The sequence below is a fragment of the Prosopis cineraria genome, unplaced genomic scaffold (assembly GCF_029017545.1).
Source record: "Prosopis cineraria cultivar Desert tree isolate PC_DT_omini unplaced genomic scaffold, ASM2901754v1 PC11, whole genome shotgun sequence".
In the NCBI taxonomy this organism is placed as follows: Eukaryota; Viridiplantae; Streptophyta; class Magnoliopsida; order Fabales; family Fabaceae; genus Prosopis; species Prosopis cineraria.
Genome location: NW_026555342.1, coordinates 12,415,512 through 12,435,918, shown reverse-complemented (window position 1 = coordinate 12,435,918; position 20,407 = coordinate 12,415,512). Strand labels below are relative to the sequence as shown.

The window sequence follows — 20,407 nt, the reverse complement described above, 5'->3', positions numbered from 1 at the left end:
TTGATATTTAATATTTCACAAAATTATATAATAATAATAATAATAATAATAATAATTTTTGTGAAACATTAAATCTCAACTATGCAAAAATGGATCCATGGTTGAGATGGGAAGTGGAGAGGGAAGGAAATAGAGAGAAGTCAAATCTAAATTTGTGACCCAATGCATGAAGGTGAAGTCAAAAGAGGCAAGGTGAGTCTATCAGCATGTGAAACATCAAATCTTAACTATACAAAAATGGATCCATGGTTGAGATGGGAAGTGGAGAGGGAAGGAAATGGAGAGAAGTCAAATCCATACTTGTGACCCAATGCATGAAGGTGAAGTCAAAAGAGGTAAGGTGAGTCTACCAGCATTGATAATAGTGAAATAATGATGATATTTATTAGGCTAGAGCAAATAGATAGGAAGAAAAATTGTATATATATTATAGATTTTATATATTTATATTTTTAATAAAATATTTATTATTTATTATATAATGAAAAAATACATTATTTTATTACAGCCAATTTGACCTTGGTTGAACCCTTGATTCTTAACCTCAATTGATTCAATAACTAGTTCAATTTTTAATACCTTGCATGAAAGAGTGAGAAGAGATGAGAAGAATGATGATAATTTTATAATAATGTTATTTATATTTGACCATGTCATTCTTGACCCCTAATTAAAAAGGTAGGAAAAATGAGTCCAAATCATTTCATTCTCTTTTAAAAAATGAGTCCAAACAATGATATATATAACTTTTAGGGCTCGTTTGGTTTGCTTCTGTTTCATATTCAGAAAGCAAAATTTTAGTTTTAGGATACTGAAAATTGTTTAGTTAAATATTTTACAAGAAAGTACATCCTGAAAGTACATTTAAACGATAACTGAAAGTGAATTTGTGAAACATAACTATTTGAAACTATTGAAAAATAGATTTGAAAAGTAAAATGTTATTTGATCATATTACCCTAAATTTAATCTTTTATTCTTTTATTTAAAAAATAGTTAATTCATTACAAAAATAATTATCATTTCAATAATAATAACTAGGTATCAATTTTTTATCATTATAAATTGAATAATTAATTATGTTAATTTTTAGCATTAATGTATAATAAAAATAACAAATCTTCATCACATTTTCTAAAATTACAAATTAAAAAGTATAAATAACTAGAGATCAAGTTTTTAATATCATAGATCAAATTTTATGTTATTTAAAATTTTTATCATATTTTTTAAATATTTTAAATATATTATATTTGTACAATAAAAATTATAAATCATCATAAATCAATGTCTTTTTTAATAATTGTATATTTAAAAACATATTTTACTATTATAATTCAAATAATTTTTAATACATCGAACTGATTTTAAAAAAAAAATCTATCTAAATGAAAATTTTATTATAATAATTAATTTTTATCAAATATTTTAAATATATTATATTTGTACAATAAAAATTACAAATCATCATAAATCAATGTCTTTTTTAATAATTGTATATTTAAAAACACATTTTACTATTATAATTCAAATAATTTTCAATGCATCGAACTGATTTTAAAAAAAAAATCTATCTAAATGCAAATTTTATTATAATAATTAATTTTTATCAAATAAATTTTTAACAGAATGAAAATAAAACACACACTCAGGCCATGTTTGGTAAGTTGGAATCAAGAAAATAGAAAGGGAAATGGAAATGGAATCCATGATCATGCTCGTTTGGTATATTGCATTCATGATTCTATAGAATTCTGATTCAGTCAAAATTGGCAGAATCTGATTCCATCTCATACATCATAGAATCCGATTCCAACACCCTTTCTCTCCATTTTACCCCCTTGCTCCATTTGACCCCTGCTTCTCTCCCTACCCCTTCTAGCCAACACAAAGGCTGATTGATGATTGCAACAAGACCTTTTTTAATAGTGATGAATGACGACATTGAAAGCACCCCCTTCCTCCGATCTGCACTAGTCTCCCCTAGCCACCATTTTTTCAGTATTCATTACTGATAGGAAGCATCAGTGAATGGCCTCGAGGATGTCAACCATTACTTCCCAGCTCAACGGTGTCATGGCTACTTGGTTTTTGATAATCAACGGCACCGCCGTTCGACTCTCATCGTTGTCGATGTTCTGGCTCGATGAAATTGGTTTGTGTTGTTGCTATTGATGTTATGCGTTGGTGTTGTGTTATTATTGGTATTTTTTAGGAATTCTTTACTCTCATCTTGCCGAGCTTTAATATACCTGCAAGCTCCAATACACTTCCAGAAAAAAAGAAGAAGAAGAAGAAAGCACTGTAGCTGAGTTGCGATTCTAACTCCTGTGTTGTGATTTCCTTTTTTATTTTTAAAGTCAGGGGCATTTTAGTATTTTCTTATTTAATATTAAAATTATATCGGTATTCTATCTTCATACAAAACAAACTTTTATAATTCAATTCTATCCGATTTCAATTTCAATTTCAATTTCGATTCCGATTCCATTAAAAAATTTTCTATTATACCAAACGAGGCCTTAGTTATCCCACCCCCTTCTCAAAAAAAAAAATTATCCAGACAGCAAGAGAATGGGTGTGTATTTTCAGGCCAACGCTTTTCTCATTCGGCTATTCCCAGCCCTGTCGCTCTTCCCTTTGCCCTGTCCCCTGTCCCCTCGGCTCTGTGCCCTTCGATTTCCCCTTCCCTTCCAAGTCCCAATCCTTGCCATTGCCGTCACCCTCTTCTCTCCCCGCTCTCGTTTGCGGCTTGGACTCTGCGTCTACGACTGTGCGTGACCGCGAGCAGTGCTGTGCAGCGCCGACGACATCGACGTCGACTCTGCATGTGTTTGTTGCTCGACTGTGCTCTTGCGTTCGACTCTTGCTTGACTTTGCTATGCCATTCACTGAACTTCGCTCGTCTCTGTTTCTGTTCGCTCGACTCTTCCTTGTCACTTTAACAGTCAGTTTCGAGAGTTAGATCTAATTGGCAGACTATTGGCCTTTGCATTTGTTATTCTTTGGCATGATCTTGCCAAACAACACCCAATGTTTTTGGGTAACAATAGTTGATATCGTCATCCTATTGCATTGGTAAAAGCATGCACATTTACATTTTCTCTTTAAAGAGATCTCCACCACTTTTCCTTGCAAAAAATGATATCTTATTCTATTCTTCATTTTTGATTTCGACAATGTTAACTGGAGAAGTTAAAAGCTATCGCCTTAAAGATATTTGCTGTTGTGGAGGGGAATAGATGAGGCCCTTTGCTGTGAAGACTAAGTTTGTCACCAGTCTCGTCATTTGCTTGTAGTTTTTTTAAATCATCTGCCTTCTTTTTTTATTTTTGGGTGGAAATCATCTGCCTTCTTTATTATCATATTATTGAACTATTAAGAATGTTTGGTTTATTGTTGAGTTTAACAGCTTTGCTAAAATTTTTGGAATTTTGCAATTTGACAGCCTTTTACTATTTTGATGGCTCATTTTATTCTGATTTCTGAGTTCTGAGTTTTGATGATTGTAATTAGTTTACAATTATACTATTAATTTTGAGGTTAGTTTCCTTTTACATGCTACTCGTGAAATTTTGTGTATGGGTGCTTCTGAAAAGTTTGTTTCTAGGGCAACTGATTCATTCAGTATATATAAATTTATGCGGTATGGATATTGTTTTGGGCTTATTTAATATATCTGCTTCTTAAAATGCTATTAAGTTTGATTTAGTAAATTTTTTTTTTCACAAATAATCGGCAGAGCCCTATCACAGGCAGCTTGAAGGTGGCTAGTTCTGCCCAACGTGAAATGGCTACGGGCGGACGGGCCACCGTTTGCAGCCCATGTATCCTTCAGGCTAGGCATCGGTCAGGGCCTTGCCCGTGTGCACCCACTGACTTCATTCATTAGCGCCATCCCTGATCTCATCTTCAGTTCGAGCTTTGAATTTCAACCCTAAGCTCTTCATCGGTCGCCGCTCTCTCTTCCTCATTGCTGCTTCTCAAGATCTCGCCGTTGTCACTACAGACTGTGGTCGTCGTTCACCGCATTCACTTCTGCCCTTCCCCCTTCCTCCATTCCTAACTCATCTTCGTCGTTACCTAGATCCATATTGTCAACCCTTTCCTCTTCATTCCCTTGCCCCCTTCCACATTGTCGTGAGGTAATGCTAAATCCCTCCAGCAAAAAATAAAGGATAAGTATGAACGTGAGGAATTGCAAGCGCTTTTTCCTCCTTTCTACCCTCAAACCAAAAGTCTTAACAAAAGATGGAAAAGATGGAAGAGGAATGTATGAACATGGCTTACGGGGTGTTTGATGAAATGAATCTTTGTTTTCAAAGCTAGCGATGGGTCTTTGTTGGATGTCGATCTCGGACTATCAATGCTTGTGATGGGTGACGCCAGCGAAGGTGGAGATTGGAGAAGGCTAGAAGGCAGGGAGCCCATCAGTGGTAAATGAGGGGGATTATCATCACAAGATGCAACCAAACAAACAGTGTTAAAATGTTTTTTTTTTCCCAATGGGTACTTCCTTCGGTCCTATTTATAAATTATTTCTATCAACCTCATCAATACCAATACAATAAAAATATAAGGAATAAAAGTAAGTAAAATTTTAAATATAACCCTAAAGTAAAAAACAAAAAGTAAGTTAATCATATAATATTATTTTTTTAAATTTTTCTCTCTCTTATTTTTTAAAGATAATTTGGGAATTTCAATTTAAAACAAAACAATCCCATCAATAAATAATTTATAAAGTGAATCAGATTATATTTCTAGAAAGTGATTTATATATTAAATTGAAGGAGTATCTTTTTATTAGGAATAATTTTATTGGATTGACCGATGGTAATAACCTCTCCTGTTAGACCGTGCGTAAGAATCCCTTCTTGTATCCAACCAAATGAGCCCTAAATCATTGAGGCATGTTCCTATTTTGATATGGCTCCCAAAATAAAGAAAGAAGTTATACCTAGTGTAATTAAGGAAATCTTGAGAATAACATTGTAGCATGCGTTGGATCCTCCCAATTTATCATTCGTATGTTGCTGTTTTAGGTTTATGGAATTATTCCATTGAAGTTAATTTTAGTCTCACAAGCAAAAAATATTTTTAATTTAGCACTTCATAAACTTGTTTTCTGTGTTTGATAATTTAATTTATCAATTTAAATACTTAATCGCTTATTGGTTTGGTAAATTAAAACTGTAGTTTTATTTCTGGTCTTTCATAAAATAAAATTGCCATCAATAATGTGTATTTTTAATCAATCTACTGAAGATGTGATTGATAGATGTGATAATATATAACTTAAATGTTTTTATGGGTTACAAAGTAATCTCCTATATTAGCTTATAGTTTATTCCTTTTGGTAAAGATTAATAGATAGACATTTATATAAGATATCATAAACGAAAGACATTTTTATGAGAAAAATTTAAGAATACTTGATCTATAAACTATACAAACTAAATTGAAAAATTAATTTTATGAAGAGAAAAATTAGGGAACAATGGGAGTTGGAAGTGCACTTTCCCCACTCCGTGCATATCAAAATGGAGTTTCATGCCCACCAAAAGTAATCTATTTCTTTCCAAGTAAACGCAAATATCAAATAAATTTTACGGGTTTGCATGCTTAAATGTTTCATGAAAAATCTAGCCCAAACTAATTTACAAAAGTAGTGACTTTTTGGGTGAATCATAGTGGGCTTTTAATTTGGGTCAATGAAGATTTATACTTCTATGTGCCAAAAATGATTGGGCTTGTATGGACCCAACCCGAATAAAATGCGGGTCTTATTGTCATTTTCTCGTCTTATTCCTCGCCTGCGTTACAAAACCCGAATAACGCAGAGGGGCTGGGAGCTGCACATCAGTCGCTGGTCCTATCTGGAGCACGGTACTATTTCGTCTCAAACACTTTTGCTGCATTGATTCGCGTCATTTGATGAATTTCATGCTGTGGGTTTGTTAGAGATTGCGGAGCGTACGGGTTTGAATCTCATCTCTCTGATCATTTAGTCCAAAGGTGTCCCTTTTAAACATCGTTTTTATTTATATGTTTCTCCACTTATGGACTTATGGATGACCCGTCTCAGAAATTAACGAATCCCGGGTAGATAAACGGACATGTGTATATGGTGATTTCTGACGCTGAGCTATTCTTTTCTTTCTCATTTCTTTGTTCTTTTGGACAGTCACTTCAAGAAACATTTTTTTCCTTAATGTTATCTAGGATGACTGGAAGTCTAATATGTTGTTGGACATAATTGATAGTGTGATTTGTTCGGTTTTTGTTTACTTGTTGTTCTGTTTGAGGAAGCTTGAGTTTCTGAAACTTCAAATTGTCAGGTATAAATCAGCTTGCTGGCATTGGAATGTGGAGTTGGGGCTGGGCTAGATTCTTGATTTAGTTTGTTTAATGAAGTATGGCAGCTTTAATCTCAAGAAGGCTCCAACGTTCTTTTGGTTCCTTGTATTCAATAGGCCATCGTTGTTATTCACCAAATCCTACTCATCCGCCATTAATTAAACCGGATGGTATATACTTTCTTTAATGTCACCGCTTACTTCTTGTTCTAAATCTGATTTTGGTTATTATAAGCTTCGCTATTTCCCCATTATTTTGCATTCACAGATATATGCAACAGTTTAGTCGGGGACAGACTGTTTTCTGCAGAACGTTCTGGCTTTCTCTCGGTATGTTGTCACTGCATTTATTTTTCGTTCTCCATATGCAGTTTTCTGTGGATGAATATTTAATCTGCAAAGAATTATCTCGTGATTATGGTCTTGCGTTCACTGCTGTATAATGTACAATTGTATATTTAAATGTAGGTTAGGTCATTGACCTGTTCTCATCGGCTGTTTTCAACTTCTGTTTTAACTCCTGGGTCTGGTGATAATACATTTCCCTCTGATTTGTTGTCTAAAGTGCCAGGGGCTGCTTCTGAGCGCACTATGGGTATGGATGATATTCTGAAAACTTCTACCTGAATTTCGTAGTGCTTTGTTATCCTCTGAAATTGAGATATTAAACAATACAATATTAGTCTTGCGGCCAGAATTGCTGTGTGATGCTAGATATCTGAGACATTTCTGAAGTTCCTCTGTCCATTCTGTATTTTTCTTGAAAGGTAGAAGATGCGCAATTCTCATGTGATGGTCATATGCGAGTAATGGAATAAACACATTTATTGTCAGACATCACTGTATGTATTCTCAAGGAAAAGAATATATACGTGACACTTATTTCTCAATCATGGAGAATTAAGTGTTATATATATGTTTAATGATCCAATTCTGCTCTAAAATATGAACTTGTGGTTAGGGTTTCACTTTTGTATCTCGCCTTCTCTTTCAAAAGTCATGCATATCACATTTTTGTTATTAGTCAGCTGTGGTCTTGATGTACTAGGGTTCAAGTTGTTTGCTTTGATCATGCGTCTTTCACTTTTAAAAATAAAGATGATGGTAATATTTAAATACCTCCTAATTATAATTCATAATAAATTAGACACGTTTTCCCATACTTGCATTGAGTATAAGGTATGGGTTTGTATTGTTCATGGATTATAAATGTTGTGACTTGCTATAGAGTTTACCTTTTGTATTGATTACAAGTTGAGTGCATCTTGATTATGTACTGTGTTTTCACTATCCCCCATCTATCATATTAGTTGTTAAGCCTTGATATTCATCACGGAAGAGCTGACGTATTTGGCTGTGGCTTTCTTGTTTTAAATAATATAGTAGAGCTTGTAACTAATGTATTTTTTGGATGATGTAGGGCTTTACCAGGATCTTTTGATTCCAGTGACCAATTTCCATAATGAAGACAAGGGCTTAATGGTTTTAGCTGGTGATGTTTTTGATGTTCCTATTAGGAAAGATATTATCCATCGTGTTGTTAGGTGGCAGCTTGCCAAAAGACAGCAGGTAGTTACTGTTCATTATGCTTTCAAATCCAAAGCTTGATTCTATATAGTTTTCATGTTATTCAGGGATTACTCCCTTCAGTTCTTATTATAGGATACTTTCAATCGTTTCATATATCTTAAGAAAAATTAGTTTTTTTTCTTGACATGATAAAAGAATAAGATGTACTTTCATTTTTACATTTGGTTTTAAATCATAATACAACTACATTAAATACCTTTACGTTAATCAAGAAAGGATAACATTGAAAAAAAGTAATTTAATTATTACAAGGTGTCCTATATTTTGGACCAAATATTACTTCTAGAAGATGTCTTACCAGTAAGACCTGAGGGAGTAGGGGAGACTGCTGACTCTAATTTTGTAATAGTGACCAAACAATAATTGGGATGGCTTTTATGTTATCATTTTCTTTCATCACTTCTGTTGATGCATCGACAAGTTCTTGGGGGGAAGGGTTGAATAGGGGAGTGTGTGAAAAGCATTTGTATTTTGAACAATAACTACGGTTTAGCGTGTTCGCATCAAAGTGTGTGAGGATGAAATATGTCTTGGCATTTGTCAATGATTGGTTGAACTGTCTATATTTATATTTTATTGCACCTGGACACTATGGAATTTGATACATAAATTATTTAGGAGTAGGAATAAGTTTTAGGCTCTGTTTGGTTTGTTGGAAGCATTTTGGTGGAAATGGATTTGGAGAAAGTAATAAAATAGAAATGGAAAAAGAATTTGGTTTAAAAGCATGCTTGGTATGATGGAACTTAGGTGTCTACTAATTGAGTGGAACAGGGAACACACTCTACAAAAACTATTAGTGAGGTCAGTGGGACAGGAAGAAAGCCTTGGCGACAAAAGGGAACTGGTAGAGCAAGACATGGTACTTTACGAGGGCCTCAGGTAACACAACGTTCTTCTTATTGGTTAACTGCCCATTTTTTTCCTTCTTTTCTTCACTACTTTGCTGCATTGTTAACATATTTGGTAGTTGAATCAATGAATGGGTAACAGTTCAGGGGTGGTGCCACTATGCATGGCCCTAAGCCCAGAAGCCATGCCTTCAAGCTCAACAAGAAGGTCCGCCGGTTGGGGTTGAAGATTGCTCTGTCAGCACGTGCAGCAGAAGGAAAGGCAAGTCTCTTCCTCACCCCCTCTAAAATTGATGCTTCTCTATTCTTCATCGTTTTGTTTCTCTTTCAACATTGATGCTCTAAATTTATCCTGGTTGAGTTTAAGATTTTTGCTTATGCTTAATTTAGTTTGATTTTTCATGTCAGGAACATTTCACTTTTAGCTTTTATATATTGTGTTAATTATTGCTGCTTCCCAAGGGTTGATTATATGACATTCCTTTCTTTTTTTCTTACATAATACTCCTGCCTAACTTTTAGATCAGAATCACTGTGCCCCATATTGTTAATTTAGCTTTTAGTTATGTCTGGGATACAACTATTTCTGCTGGTTTTATGCATTAAGCTACTTTCTCTCCCTATGTGAAAGGGATCAATTATTAGTTGTTGTATTTTTTTTATGTATATCATGAATTTCCTGTGGAGTTTAAATGTGGTGCGAAACATCTAAATAACATATCATACTGTATAGATAGCTGTGACATGTGCCTAGATTTTACACAGCGTGTTGATAAATTAATGAAAAGGAAGATTAAGAGAACAAATTGAATGTTGACTTTCCATCTGTTATTTTCTAACTTTTATGTTAATTTTCCACGGATCTGTTTCCACATTCAATTGCCATTCCTATTGTACGAATCTCTTGACCCAAGGGGGCTTGAATTCTAAAATTTGAATGGTAAAGTTGAAAATTCATGTTCTTGTTTAGCTTTGCATACACACTGCTAACAAGAAACAAATATATTATCTGAGAAATAAGAATGGTTCTGTTTACCTCCTCACCTAATCTTGGAATGGTCATAACAACTGGCTTTTATTTTGTTTCAGTGGCTTGACAATCAAATTTGACATACATCAAGAGTGTTATGAATTTCTCCCAGCATGTCGAGCCTTAAACTGTCTGATCATCTATTTGTATATTGTCTGTCTCTGAGTTTCATGTAGCTTGACAAAAAATGATCAATGTAGGCTATTCTTTATGTGTATTTCATGTCAAAATGCCATTCTTTAGGGCATGTATTGAACTCAGTTCCCGATACCATGTTTTTTTTTTACCTTACCGAGATGCTTTATCATGACTCTGGTACAGTAGGCTACAGTGTCTGTTCTTGAAACTCAGTTATTCATGACTTGTCCTTTAGCTTCTTTCATCCCCTAATTTGACTAATTTGTACCGTTTGCCTACTTTTTTCCTCGATTGTGTGTCCCTTGCATTTTATGCTGAATTGAAGCTTATAATTTCACTTTACATGAACCTAATAATGGACGACTGCATATATACACAGCTTCTTGTATTTGACGATTTGGAGGTTCCCAACCACAAGACCAAGAATATCGTGAACTATGTCTCTCAAATGGAAGATACCAAGAAACTTTTGCTTGTAGATGGTGGTCCAATCGGGGAAAAGTTGAAGCTGGCTACACAAAATCTTCATTATGTTAACATACTTCCTTCCATTGTAAGTTACATTTTTCATCCTTCTTGTTTGAATGTTTCTATACAAGACAGGAGCATAATTTATAAATTAGCTTCCTCGAGTCAATGGGTGTTTCTGTTTAGAAATTACGGACTTTTGAGAGACTCTGTCAACTTATCAGATGTTGTGGAAGTTTTCTTTGCTAATTTATCTTTCACATGTTCTTGCAGGGGTTGAATGTCTACAGTATTTTACTGCATGATACATTGGTGATGTCCCGTAATGCTGTTAACAGAATTGTTGAGCGTATGCACACTCCAATAAACCGTTGAGGCAGTTTTCGGTTATATCTTAGTCAGAATTAGGAATGATTCACCCCACCCTCCTTCCTTTCTTCTGTAAAACATGAGGAGACCAAGTTGTATGCGATTTTTGTTAATTAGAAGTTGGGCAAGTGACGCCAAATTTGCAGCTGTGAAGCTTGGAATTTTAGGAACTGTGATGACTGAATTTTGATGAAGTTTAATTAGAGTGCTCGTGTTTCTTGAGGCTTCTAATCGTGACACCAGGGATCTGAATCACTCTCTCTAACATATGCACTGGATCTCTGATTAGCCAGGGACTTTAGATGGAGTTGTGGACCCATTTGATTAAGTAAATTAAGTTCTCATGGATGGTATCCACGAGTGCATATTACATGTTTTCATGCTATTTGCTATTAATTTCATCTTGTTATCCTCTATATGCCAAACATATCGTGGATTTTATTTTTTTTTTTGGGCGCCTTGCGTGTGAACCTTGTTTGCGGATCTGACCAACGTAATTTGTCTTGGGTTTGCAATGATTGAGCAATCATGTTGGCACCCTAGCATGGCTGCTCAAAGGTGATAAATCTCAGAAACACCATTGTCTCTTTATTGCGCCTTTCACTGTTCTTACCTTCCCCTTTGGTCTCCGGCTTGGTGCGGCTTCCGTACAAATGTTGTACTTGTGCTTCTTTCTACCAGTTGTCCTGTTTACACGCGGGAATAAATAACATCCACAGAAACAGAATTGCTATGCCAACAGATTTTGAGCGTTACATGGTAATTAACACTTTAAGCACTTATAAATTCATTTTTACGAGCAATGTGTCTTTTATTGTTGTATATTAAAAAATATATTGGTAGTATGTCAAAAGAACAAATGGTTTGTTGATATTATAGTCATTTTTCATCAAGGAAAGGCGAGATTATACTTATAATTACGATTGTGTTTTGTTTTTACTTATTTTCTCAATTAAAGGATTTATTTTATGATTTTTTTTTTTTTTTTTGAGTTTTACAAACTGGGAAACATCCTTAAATCTGCAAGAACAGGCCGTGGATCTAGGCAAAAAGTTAAGCGGAAAAAAATAATCGTCAAAGGAATAAACTTGGTGAGGACATACGTGCCCGGGAAAAGAAGGCTTAGCCGCTTAGCTCAACGCCAAATATCTAGTAACATCCTCTATAGTGAACCTTGAGACAGTATTATATCGATTCTTGAATCACTGGTAAACTCAGGCGAAGCGTCACACTTACTCGTGCCCCTCACACAACACAAAGTCCTCATCTTCAACTTAGGGTTCCTCTGTTCTTCTCGCTAAAATCTTAGGGCTTACAATTTATACATTTCCAATCTTATGGCAAAAACTAGACCGGGAAGAAAGGACTTGGACTCTTATACCATCAGAGGTACCAACAAGATCGTCAGAGGTAAATCGCTATCTATTTCTTCTCACAAAATACCCAGTTCTGTTACTATGTTAAAAATCGTTCCTTCGTGATTTTCTGCGTTTCGATTTCCAAGGATGTGCTTTCGTGCTTTTTTTGGCAGCTGGAGACTGTGTACTGATGCGACCTTCTGATACCAGCAAGCCTCCGTACGTGGCTCGCGTGGAGAAGATTGAACAAGATAATAGGAACAACGTTAAAGTCCGTGTGAGATGGTATTATCGGCCGGAAGAGTCGATTGGAGGACGCAGACAATTCCATGGAGCTAAAGAGCTGTTCTTGTCGGACCATTATGACGTCCAGAGTGCTCACACCATCGAAGGGAAGTGTATTGTTCACTCTTTCAAGAACTACACTAAGCTTGAGAATGTAGGAGCTGAAGATTACTACTGTAGATTTGAATACAAGGCTGCGACTGGGGCTTTCACGCCAGACCGTGTTGCTGTGTGAGTTTTTGTGCTTTCTTCTTGTCGGAATTATGGCGTTTGGAGAATTGGATTGCAATAACCAGTGGGTTTCTGTTGATTTGGTTTGCATATTAAAGGTATTGCAAATGCGAGATGCCTTATAACCCGGACGACCTCATGGTGCAATGTGAGGGGTGCAAGGATTGGTAAAATCATTGTATTCTGCTTCACTTTGCTCATTATTAATGTATTGACTCAAGTTTTTTAGATTTTCAGATCTTAGGCGTGCTAAGATATGTTATTTACTTGGATGAAGTCATTAGATATAATTTCCCGTCCCTGCAGAAGGAGCTTGTAGTTTAAACAAGCTGTCCTAAAACATAATTGAATTGAACAATGATGTTGATTTTCAGAACTGAAGAGTTCTATTATGAAAAGATTTTAAAAGATGGTTTGAAGAAGTCCTATGGTACCTTAATTTTGATTATTCATCCTCTATTTTGGCATGCTAATGTTTTGCATGTTGGAACTACGGATTGTACATCTCCCATCCATTACCTTCGTATCACAACTCTGAGTTCTGTGATGTTTCTTTTCCCGTATATAAGTTAGCCAATACAAATTGAATGATGCATTTGCCTATTCTTTACAATGATTGGTTTGTTGTTATTTTTGAAAAGTTTGCTTGGATAAGTTTGTTAAAATTAAAACCCATGAGAGGTAGGGGATGGAGATATAGTACGTGCATTAATTAACACTGCCTTTTATGACACGATCCTTTGATACATTGCAAGATTGTTAGATTTCTAGAATGTCCTAGAAATATTATTATTTTAGTTTTTGATATAATTTTAATATCTCTATATGCTTTATCAAATACATATTTCAATAATTCAATCTTTGTAGGTTTCTTGCAGGTATCATCCTGCCTGTGTGGGCATGACTATCGAAGAAGCCAAAAAACTGGATCATTTTGTCTGTTCTGAATGTTCATCTGATGATGACATGAAAAAATCCCAAGCTACATTTTCTACATCACCAACATCTGATGGCAAGGTGAAACCTGCCTGCATCCCGTCCCTAATAATTCTACATGCCCTTTACTTTTGTCTCTATTGATTTTGTTTCTCCAACATATTCCTCACTCCACCACCTAGGGAGAGGTATAGAAAGGTGGTGAAAACATAAGCAAGCGACTGATGGTTGATTCAATGTTTGGTGTATCATTTGGAGATTGGTGGAACATTTTCTTCCTTAGTGTGCTCTCATGACTGTTGGTCTTGAAACTGCCAATGTAGCACAGCTGATCTCTGAATTTACAAGAATAGAGTGCTGGATTGTTCTTTTATGAAAATTGAAATTTTCATGTCATTTTAGTTATTTATTTCAGGCAACATTTTTCAGACACACAGAAACAAAATTGGTAAAATCAATAATTTACCAAACTTGCGCACTAATTCATTATCCAATCATATTTTGCTTTACATGCTTGTATTCTCAATGCAGTGTCCAATTAATAGCCATTATATATTTCGTTGATTTCGTATTGTAAACTGTTTTTTTATTTTATTTCCCTTTTTTGAATAAGCAAACTGTAATTAGTTAGGGCTATGTGTTGGTTCAAATTAATCAAATGAATGGGGATGCCAATGATACCTCTACACTGTTGAAATATGTTTTTATGTCTTCCAATGATTTCTTAAAGCATGTGTGGCAGTTGTAGCTTCCTTTCATTATTAAATTTGAATGTGACTAGATGTAGCCGCAATTGTTGCTTGAGATATTGGAGTATGGATGTTTTTGTCCTTATGAGCTTTTCACTTAGTTACTATTTGTCATGCCAGGCATGCATTTTTATCTTGCTCAAGCTGTTCTTTCACTAAAAGTTGATCTGAATAAAGTTGTTAAGTTTTCCATGACCTAGTCTTGTGTGCAATTTCCTAAATGGGAAAAACTAAAGAACTTTGGTCAAGCAATTTTCTCCTGGTTTAACCCTCGTTCCTCCAATCTTGATTCAGTTGCCTCTGGGTTTTTTTTTTTTTATGAACTTTTTTCATCATCATTGAATTTGCTTGGCCGATGACATATTAAAATTTGTACTCTCGTGTCTGGTAACATGGAATAAGTTTGACTAAATTGACTAATGATCTTTCTTCCAATGATTTGATTAGTTTGTACTGGTGGACCATCTTTTGAGTTGTTTATGGCCAAGAGATGCAGTTTTTCGTGCGTTCTTTAATTATCATGACCTTTTGGAAATTATCTTTTGATAGTTGAAACTATATGCTGTTGATATGCTTGTTCAAATGTTTGGTTTGATCCATGCCATACTTGTTTTATGGAGATAGGGCTAGGCTGAAATTTATAGGAGGTTAGAGTGGTGATTACACTGCTTGTTTCCATCTATAAAGTAAATGTAAAAATGTGATATTTGAAGGTATTGTAAATCAATCAATATTTGACCAATTTCATTCTTGGTGTTATTTGGTCTAATTAAGCTTGATTATATATAGTGTCATCGCATTAATTTTGAGTGGCATTCCTTCATCAGGTTAGTTTATGGTATGAATGGGCTTACATTTCTTTATGTAAGTGATTAAAAGTGCGGAGTTGGATTGCAATGATGTCATGTCTTGTTTGATTTTTATAAGAAGAGAATTTGCATGTTTTAGTTTCTGTGTGCATTTGCAGGTAAGTGAATTTTTCTTTTAATAAAAGGTGTCAGAAATTTCTTCTGAAGGTAGTATGGTGGTTTTACCACCTTCAATTGACCTCCTTTCTGGATGCATTGTTCTGTGCATATCACTTCTTATTTTGGGCCACTGAATTGTGAGTTTTTTCTGCAGAAGCTTTTTACTTTGGAATACATAAATTCCACCCATCAGCGCAGTCTTACCTTTTGTGGGAAAAAATGAGGAGTTAAAATGAGAAGAAAGGAATATCATTCCTCTCAAAATCATTCATTCCACTGTACCTCCTAGACAAAGTGTCTGGGTTTAAAACTCCCATTTATTTATTTATTTGGGAGCATAAAAGGCTCTCAAAGTTTCTTTCTTTGGATTCCCTTTGGGTACTGTTTATGCTACATAAGGTGACATAGATTGCCATACTTTGTTATTTTGTTCCTGCACTGCATCCTTCGGCACATCCAATCTTATTTATGGTGTTTGAGGCAATCTTATTTATCTTGTTTGAGGCAATCTTATTTATGGTGTTTGAGGTCATGATGAGTACGTGCTTGTTTTAGCAGTCATTCTATCTGATGCTTACTTAACGTTTTATTTTAGATATCTCAAGTGTTTGCCATCAGAAAACATTAAATCTTATGAAAGAATTAATCATATGGGGCTGCTGAATTGTAAGGAAAAAAGCGTGTTTATGAGATAACGTGATAGCAGACGTCTAAAAGCTGTTAAAAAGTTTTCTTCTTTTGTCACCACAACTTTACATTTATGCTGGTGGCGTTGAAGAGGAAAATATCTTGTTATTACTAATTGCTCAAATTCGTATGAACTGGCAGGTGGAGCCCAAGCGGCGGAAGAGATGACCGTTGTAGGGACAAAACTGTGAAAAGGCATGACTGCTGCTGTTGTTGTGTGTGTTGTAAAGCTTCGACCGAAGCTATGAAACATGTTATGTATTTGACTCTCTTGTGTATGTATCTGTGTTTATTAGATCCATGACGTTCCACATGTTTCCCTTTCCGTCCAGAAAGCAATCATTTCTCTGAGACAAACATCAAACCTTAAGCATTGGAGCAACAAGAAAGTGCCAACCCCAGTTTAAAATTCATTGTTTCTTGTTTGTCCATTTCTTATGGTCCTTTACCACTGTTTTCTGGGTAATATGATCTTTAATTTCTGTTTACTGTAAAGCTTTGTTCTGATTCTAATTATTCCGATCGGACGTGGTGTTACGGGATGAATTGGATAACTCGAGACGGGGTATCTGTTGCAATGATATGGCTTCATGCCTTCACTTTATTATTTCTTTTTTGAAACCTGAAGGCGTTCACTTTATCTAACACCAAAAACAAAAAAACAAAAAAAAACAAGAAGCGCTTTGTCTAACATTGTTAGGTAGGTCATGGTTGCAGCGTTGTTAGTGCGGATTGAAGTGATCAAGTTACGTATTAATCTAAATTTATATGAAAGATCCAACAATCCTAATCGTTTTCAAGTTAGGAGTTATTCTTAACGAAATTATAATAATCCAGTGGAAAATTGGGTGGGAAATAGAAGAGAGAGAGAGAGAGAGAGAGAGTTGACATGGAAAAAACAATGATAACGAGGCGAAGAGGACAACAAAATATGCTGACGTCAGCAAAGTGGTGGCTTGAAATATTCAGTCGCTCACAGGTCCAGTCATGTATGCGTGTGCGCGCGAGCATATGCACTTGATTGTGTTTAGCACCAAGAAGCATTATTTGCAGTGTTGATGAGCTATAAACCATCATTATCTAAGCGTGAGTCATATAGAATAGAAGACAGATATAAGCACAAGGCATGGCGTGGGCGTTGAAGGTGTTTGCAGCACTAGCTATGAATTGAAAGTTTCCACTTTGTTTTGCTTTGGTGGGAATCACTATATTTGTGTGTGTGTGTGTGTGTGTGTGTGTGTGTGTGTGTGTGTGTGAACATGGCATTATTTGTGTATTTTGTGTTGGTGAGTGAAACAAGTGGGCGACTTTAGTTGCGTGCATTGCATGGGAGGGTTGACGAGGCTTCGAGAGCACATGCAAAGGCCTTTAGTGTTTGGAAGCCTACCTCTACACATAATGCCTTATCTAATATCTCCATGTATATGACTTTTGACTTTTAACTTTCAACCTTGGTGTTTGTCTTACAAGTTACAACAACTGTATTATTAAAAAAACTGACTTTTATTCCCGTTCCATTCCATGTAGGTCTTTCCTGTTAGCATATTCTTAGATTAATCATGGCCTCACGGAAGTTTGAAGAGAATGAAAGTAATTCTGGGAGATCTAAACAAAGCACTGATGTAGTGTGATTGGGAGGGCAGGTATAAAGGTGACATTGATTATAAGTGATATGACATGGGGCTAATCTTTCAACTCATGTGATATTAAACACTTTTATTGAAAAGAGTTAAGTAAGCTTGATTTGTTAAAAAGAAAAATCCTTGCTTTAGTTGAGGAATAGAAATTTTGAGAGCAAATAATGATTGAGAGACTTGTGAAAATGTAAGATTTGTATTACTTGAAAACTTACAAATGATCACAAATGAAGAAATGTGAAGTATTTATAGACATCTCATTGAATTTAAAAAATTCTCACCTTCTTAATAAATGATAAAGATTGAATTAATCTTAGGTATATTGTTGATCCTTTAAAATTCTTTCTAGATATTTACATCAAAATATCTAGAGTCTATATTAAAATATTCATGCTAAAGTTGTGTGAATTTTTTTAGAATATTTTTGTATACTCTAGCCTTCTCAAGGTTATTTGGGAGTCTTTTGAAACATTTTAAATCATTTTATCCTCATAAAAAATCACGAATTGTGACAAATAGGCCAACTTCGTGACGTATTTCAAGGGAGAGACCCCTCCTTCAAAGTGGGGGAATATGAGATTATATATTGTGATTTAGACTTGATTTACGTGCGCATAAATTTCATTTTTTTTTAACAATCTTGATAAGGTTTTATTTAAAAATAAAAATAATTTTGTATTAGCTACCCACTGGACACAATTAATCTAGATCAGTCCGGTTGAACCTCCGTAATTGATATTTTTTTCTTTTAATAAAACTTGTGCCCAAAAAAACTTGAATCCCAAAAATCATAGGTGTCCAAGCACATACCCTTCTAATTCTATTTATTAGGCACCTTCGATATGCTTTTATACTTTAGAGTTAAGAAAAATTTTAAAATTAATTAATTTTATTTAAAAATTTAATTTTTAACTTTACCCTTATTAATATATATATATATATAATTTAATAATATATTTTTCTTTTTAATATTCAATGAAGGTTAACTAGAGAAATTTATGATGAAAATTTAATTAAATGACTTATAAATAGGATAAAAAATATTTTCTCTCTGCCTTATAAATAGAACTATACAGAGTAATCAACTTACATTGTTAAATAAAAATAAATTTTGCCACACTTTGAACTTTGAAGAAAGGAAAAATGATAATAAAATCCCTTTAAATTATATAAATGATAATTTAATCCTTTAAAATATTATAATTCCATTAAAGTTTTTAGAGACTTTTCTATTATAAATGAATTTATATAAATGATCAAATTTTTCTTATTGAAAATAAGATGATCATAAGTTTTGTTTAAATAATCACAATTTTTTTTATATTCACAATAGTGTAATAACAAATTATAACTTTGCATGTCAAATTTTTGATATTACTACAAATGTTAGAAATAACAAGTACTGATAATAAGTTTTGTTTAAATAATCACAACTTTTTTTCTTATATTCATAATAATATAATAGCAAATCATAAGTTCACGTGTCAAATTCTTGATATTACTACAATTGTTGAAAATAGCAAGTAATAATTATAAGTTTTGTTTAAATAATCATAACTTTACTTCTTATATTTACAATAATGCAATAGTAAATCATAACTTTACATGCCAAATTCCTAATATTGCTACAAGAAAAATTTAATTATTTACATAAATTCATTAATGACCAGAAAGTTTTTAAAAATTTTAGTGAAATTATAATATTTTAAAAAACCAAATGATAATTTAGAGAGATTTTATTGTCATTTTTCTTTGAATAAAATAAGAATTTATTTTCTATATTAAATATAAGTGATTAGAGATATGATATGCATATTGTATCCATATCTCTTTTAAAATGTAAAGTGACTCTTTGCTTCTTCATACATTTATTTCTTGATATAATTGAAGGAAATAAAAATACATAATGAAGCCCAAATTGGACTCGAAGACTGCCTGCAGGTTGGGCGACGATGCACAATGCACATACACACTAAACTTATCCATTCAATATGCATAGAGGAACACGATAATATTAAATGTAAGCAACCATTTCAATTAAAAAAAAATAGAAGTATTCATATTTAGTGTGGCGTTGTACTTTGAATATCAAACAGTATTGTTTCTAACAAAAAAATATGTGTACACAACCATTAAAAACAACACTTCAAAAGGTAAAAGTAGGCATCTCATGGGCAAGAATTAAATATAAACATCTATTTTAATAAAAATTTAAATATTAATTCGTTACATTGTGAGAGTGGCCTAATTCTTTCTATTAAACTCAATCCTTTGGTAACTTCATGTACTTTTTTACTCTTTATATTTGATGATATAGAGGAGTAATGATGATTTGAATAAATTAAATTTTACAAATTAAGGCAACAATGAGATGTAGAAAAATATATTTTTTTATGAGGAAGTGTATATTTTTCTTTGGGTCAACTGAGATGAGGCATTGAAGTTATGATTCGAGAACCCCACATCTCACCATATCATATGAATATTATCATTATTTCTACCTTAAAAGGAAATTAAATAATTGATTATGCAAATAACACTCACTCACACACATGGCCTTTATTAAATAAAATTTACATATGTAATTAATTGAAATGCCGAAGACGGACCAACTCATTTCCTTACTTTCGGTTAATATCTCACTCTCCAAGATTTCAATTAAGTTACTGCTTAACAAAGTTGTTGGCATGTAATAGAAAATTTTTAATAATTTATATTTATTCATGAATTTTAAATGCACAAAATTTGCAC

General features: G+C 33.7%; 2 protein-coding genes across 7 annotated transcripts; both read left to right on the top strand.

Moving 5' to 3' along the window:
- Positions 1–5,822: 5,822 nt before the first annotated feature.
- On the top strand, positions 5,823–11,042 carry LOC129285314 (uncharacterized). Of its 5 annotated transcripts, none has more exons than XM_054920946.1 (10): positions 5,856–5,889; positions 5,965–6,018; positions 6,342–6,530; positions 6,628–6,689; positions 6,828–6,954; positions 7,780–7,928; positions 8,724–8,831; positions 8,943–9,062; positions 10,348–10,521; positions 10,710–11,042. In XM_054920946.1, the coding sequence occupies exons 3-10, from the start codon at positions 6,419–6,421 to the stop codon at positions 10,809–10,811; spliced, it is 954 nt and encodes a 317-aa protein (XP_054776921.1). In that variant the 5' UTR covers positions 5,856–5,889; positions 5,965–6,018; positions 6,342–6,418; the 3' UTR covers positions 10,812–11,042. The 5 variants fall into 5 exon arrangements, with proteins under 5 accessions (XP_054776923.1, XP_054776920.1, XP_054776919.1 ...); XM_054920949.1 differs by lacking the exon at positions 5,856–5,889 and adding an exon at positions 6,089–6,130 and having other exon boundaries at positions 5,965–5,982; XM_054920948.1 differs by lacking the exon at positions 5,965–6,018 and having other exon boundaries at positions 5,823–5,889.
- An 800-nt stretch (positions 11,043–11,842) lies between these two features.
- Positions 11,843–16,507, top strand: LOC129285315 (chromatin remodeling protein EBS). Of its 2 annotated transcripts, none has more exons than XR_008587158.1 (5): positions 11,843–12,215; positions 12,337–12,679; positions 12,778–12,846; positions 13,547–13,696; positions 16,161–16,507. XR_008587158.1 is itself a non-coding variant. In XM_054920950.1 (5 exons), exons 1-5 carry the CDS (start codon positions 12,143–12,145, stop codon positions 16,185–16,187), a joined length of 651 nt encoding a protein of 216 aa, XP_054776925.1. In that variant the 5' UTR covers positions 11,845–12,142; the 3' UTR covers positions 16,188–16,507. The 2 variants fall into 2 exon arrangements, 1 of the variants encoding a protein (XP_054776925.1); XM_054920950.1 differs by having other exon boundaries at positions 11,845–12,215; positions 13,558–13,696.
- The last annotated feature ends 3,900 nt before the right edge of the window (positions 16,508–20,407 follow it).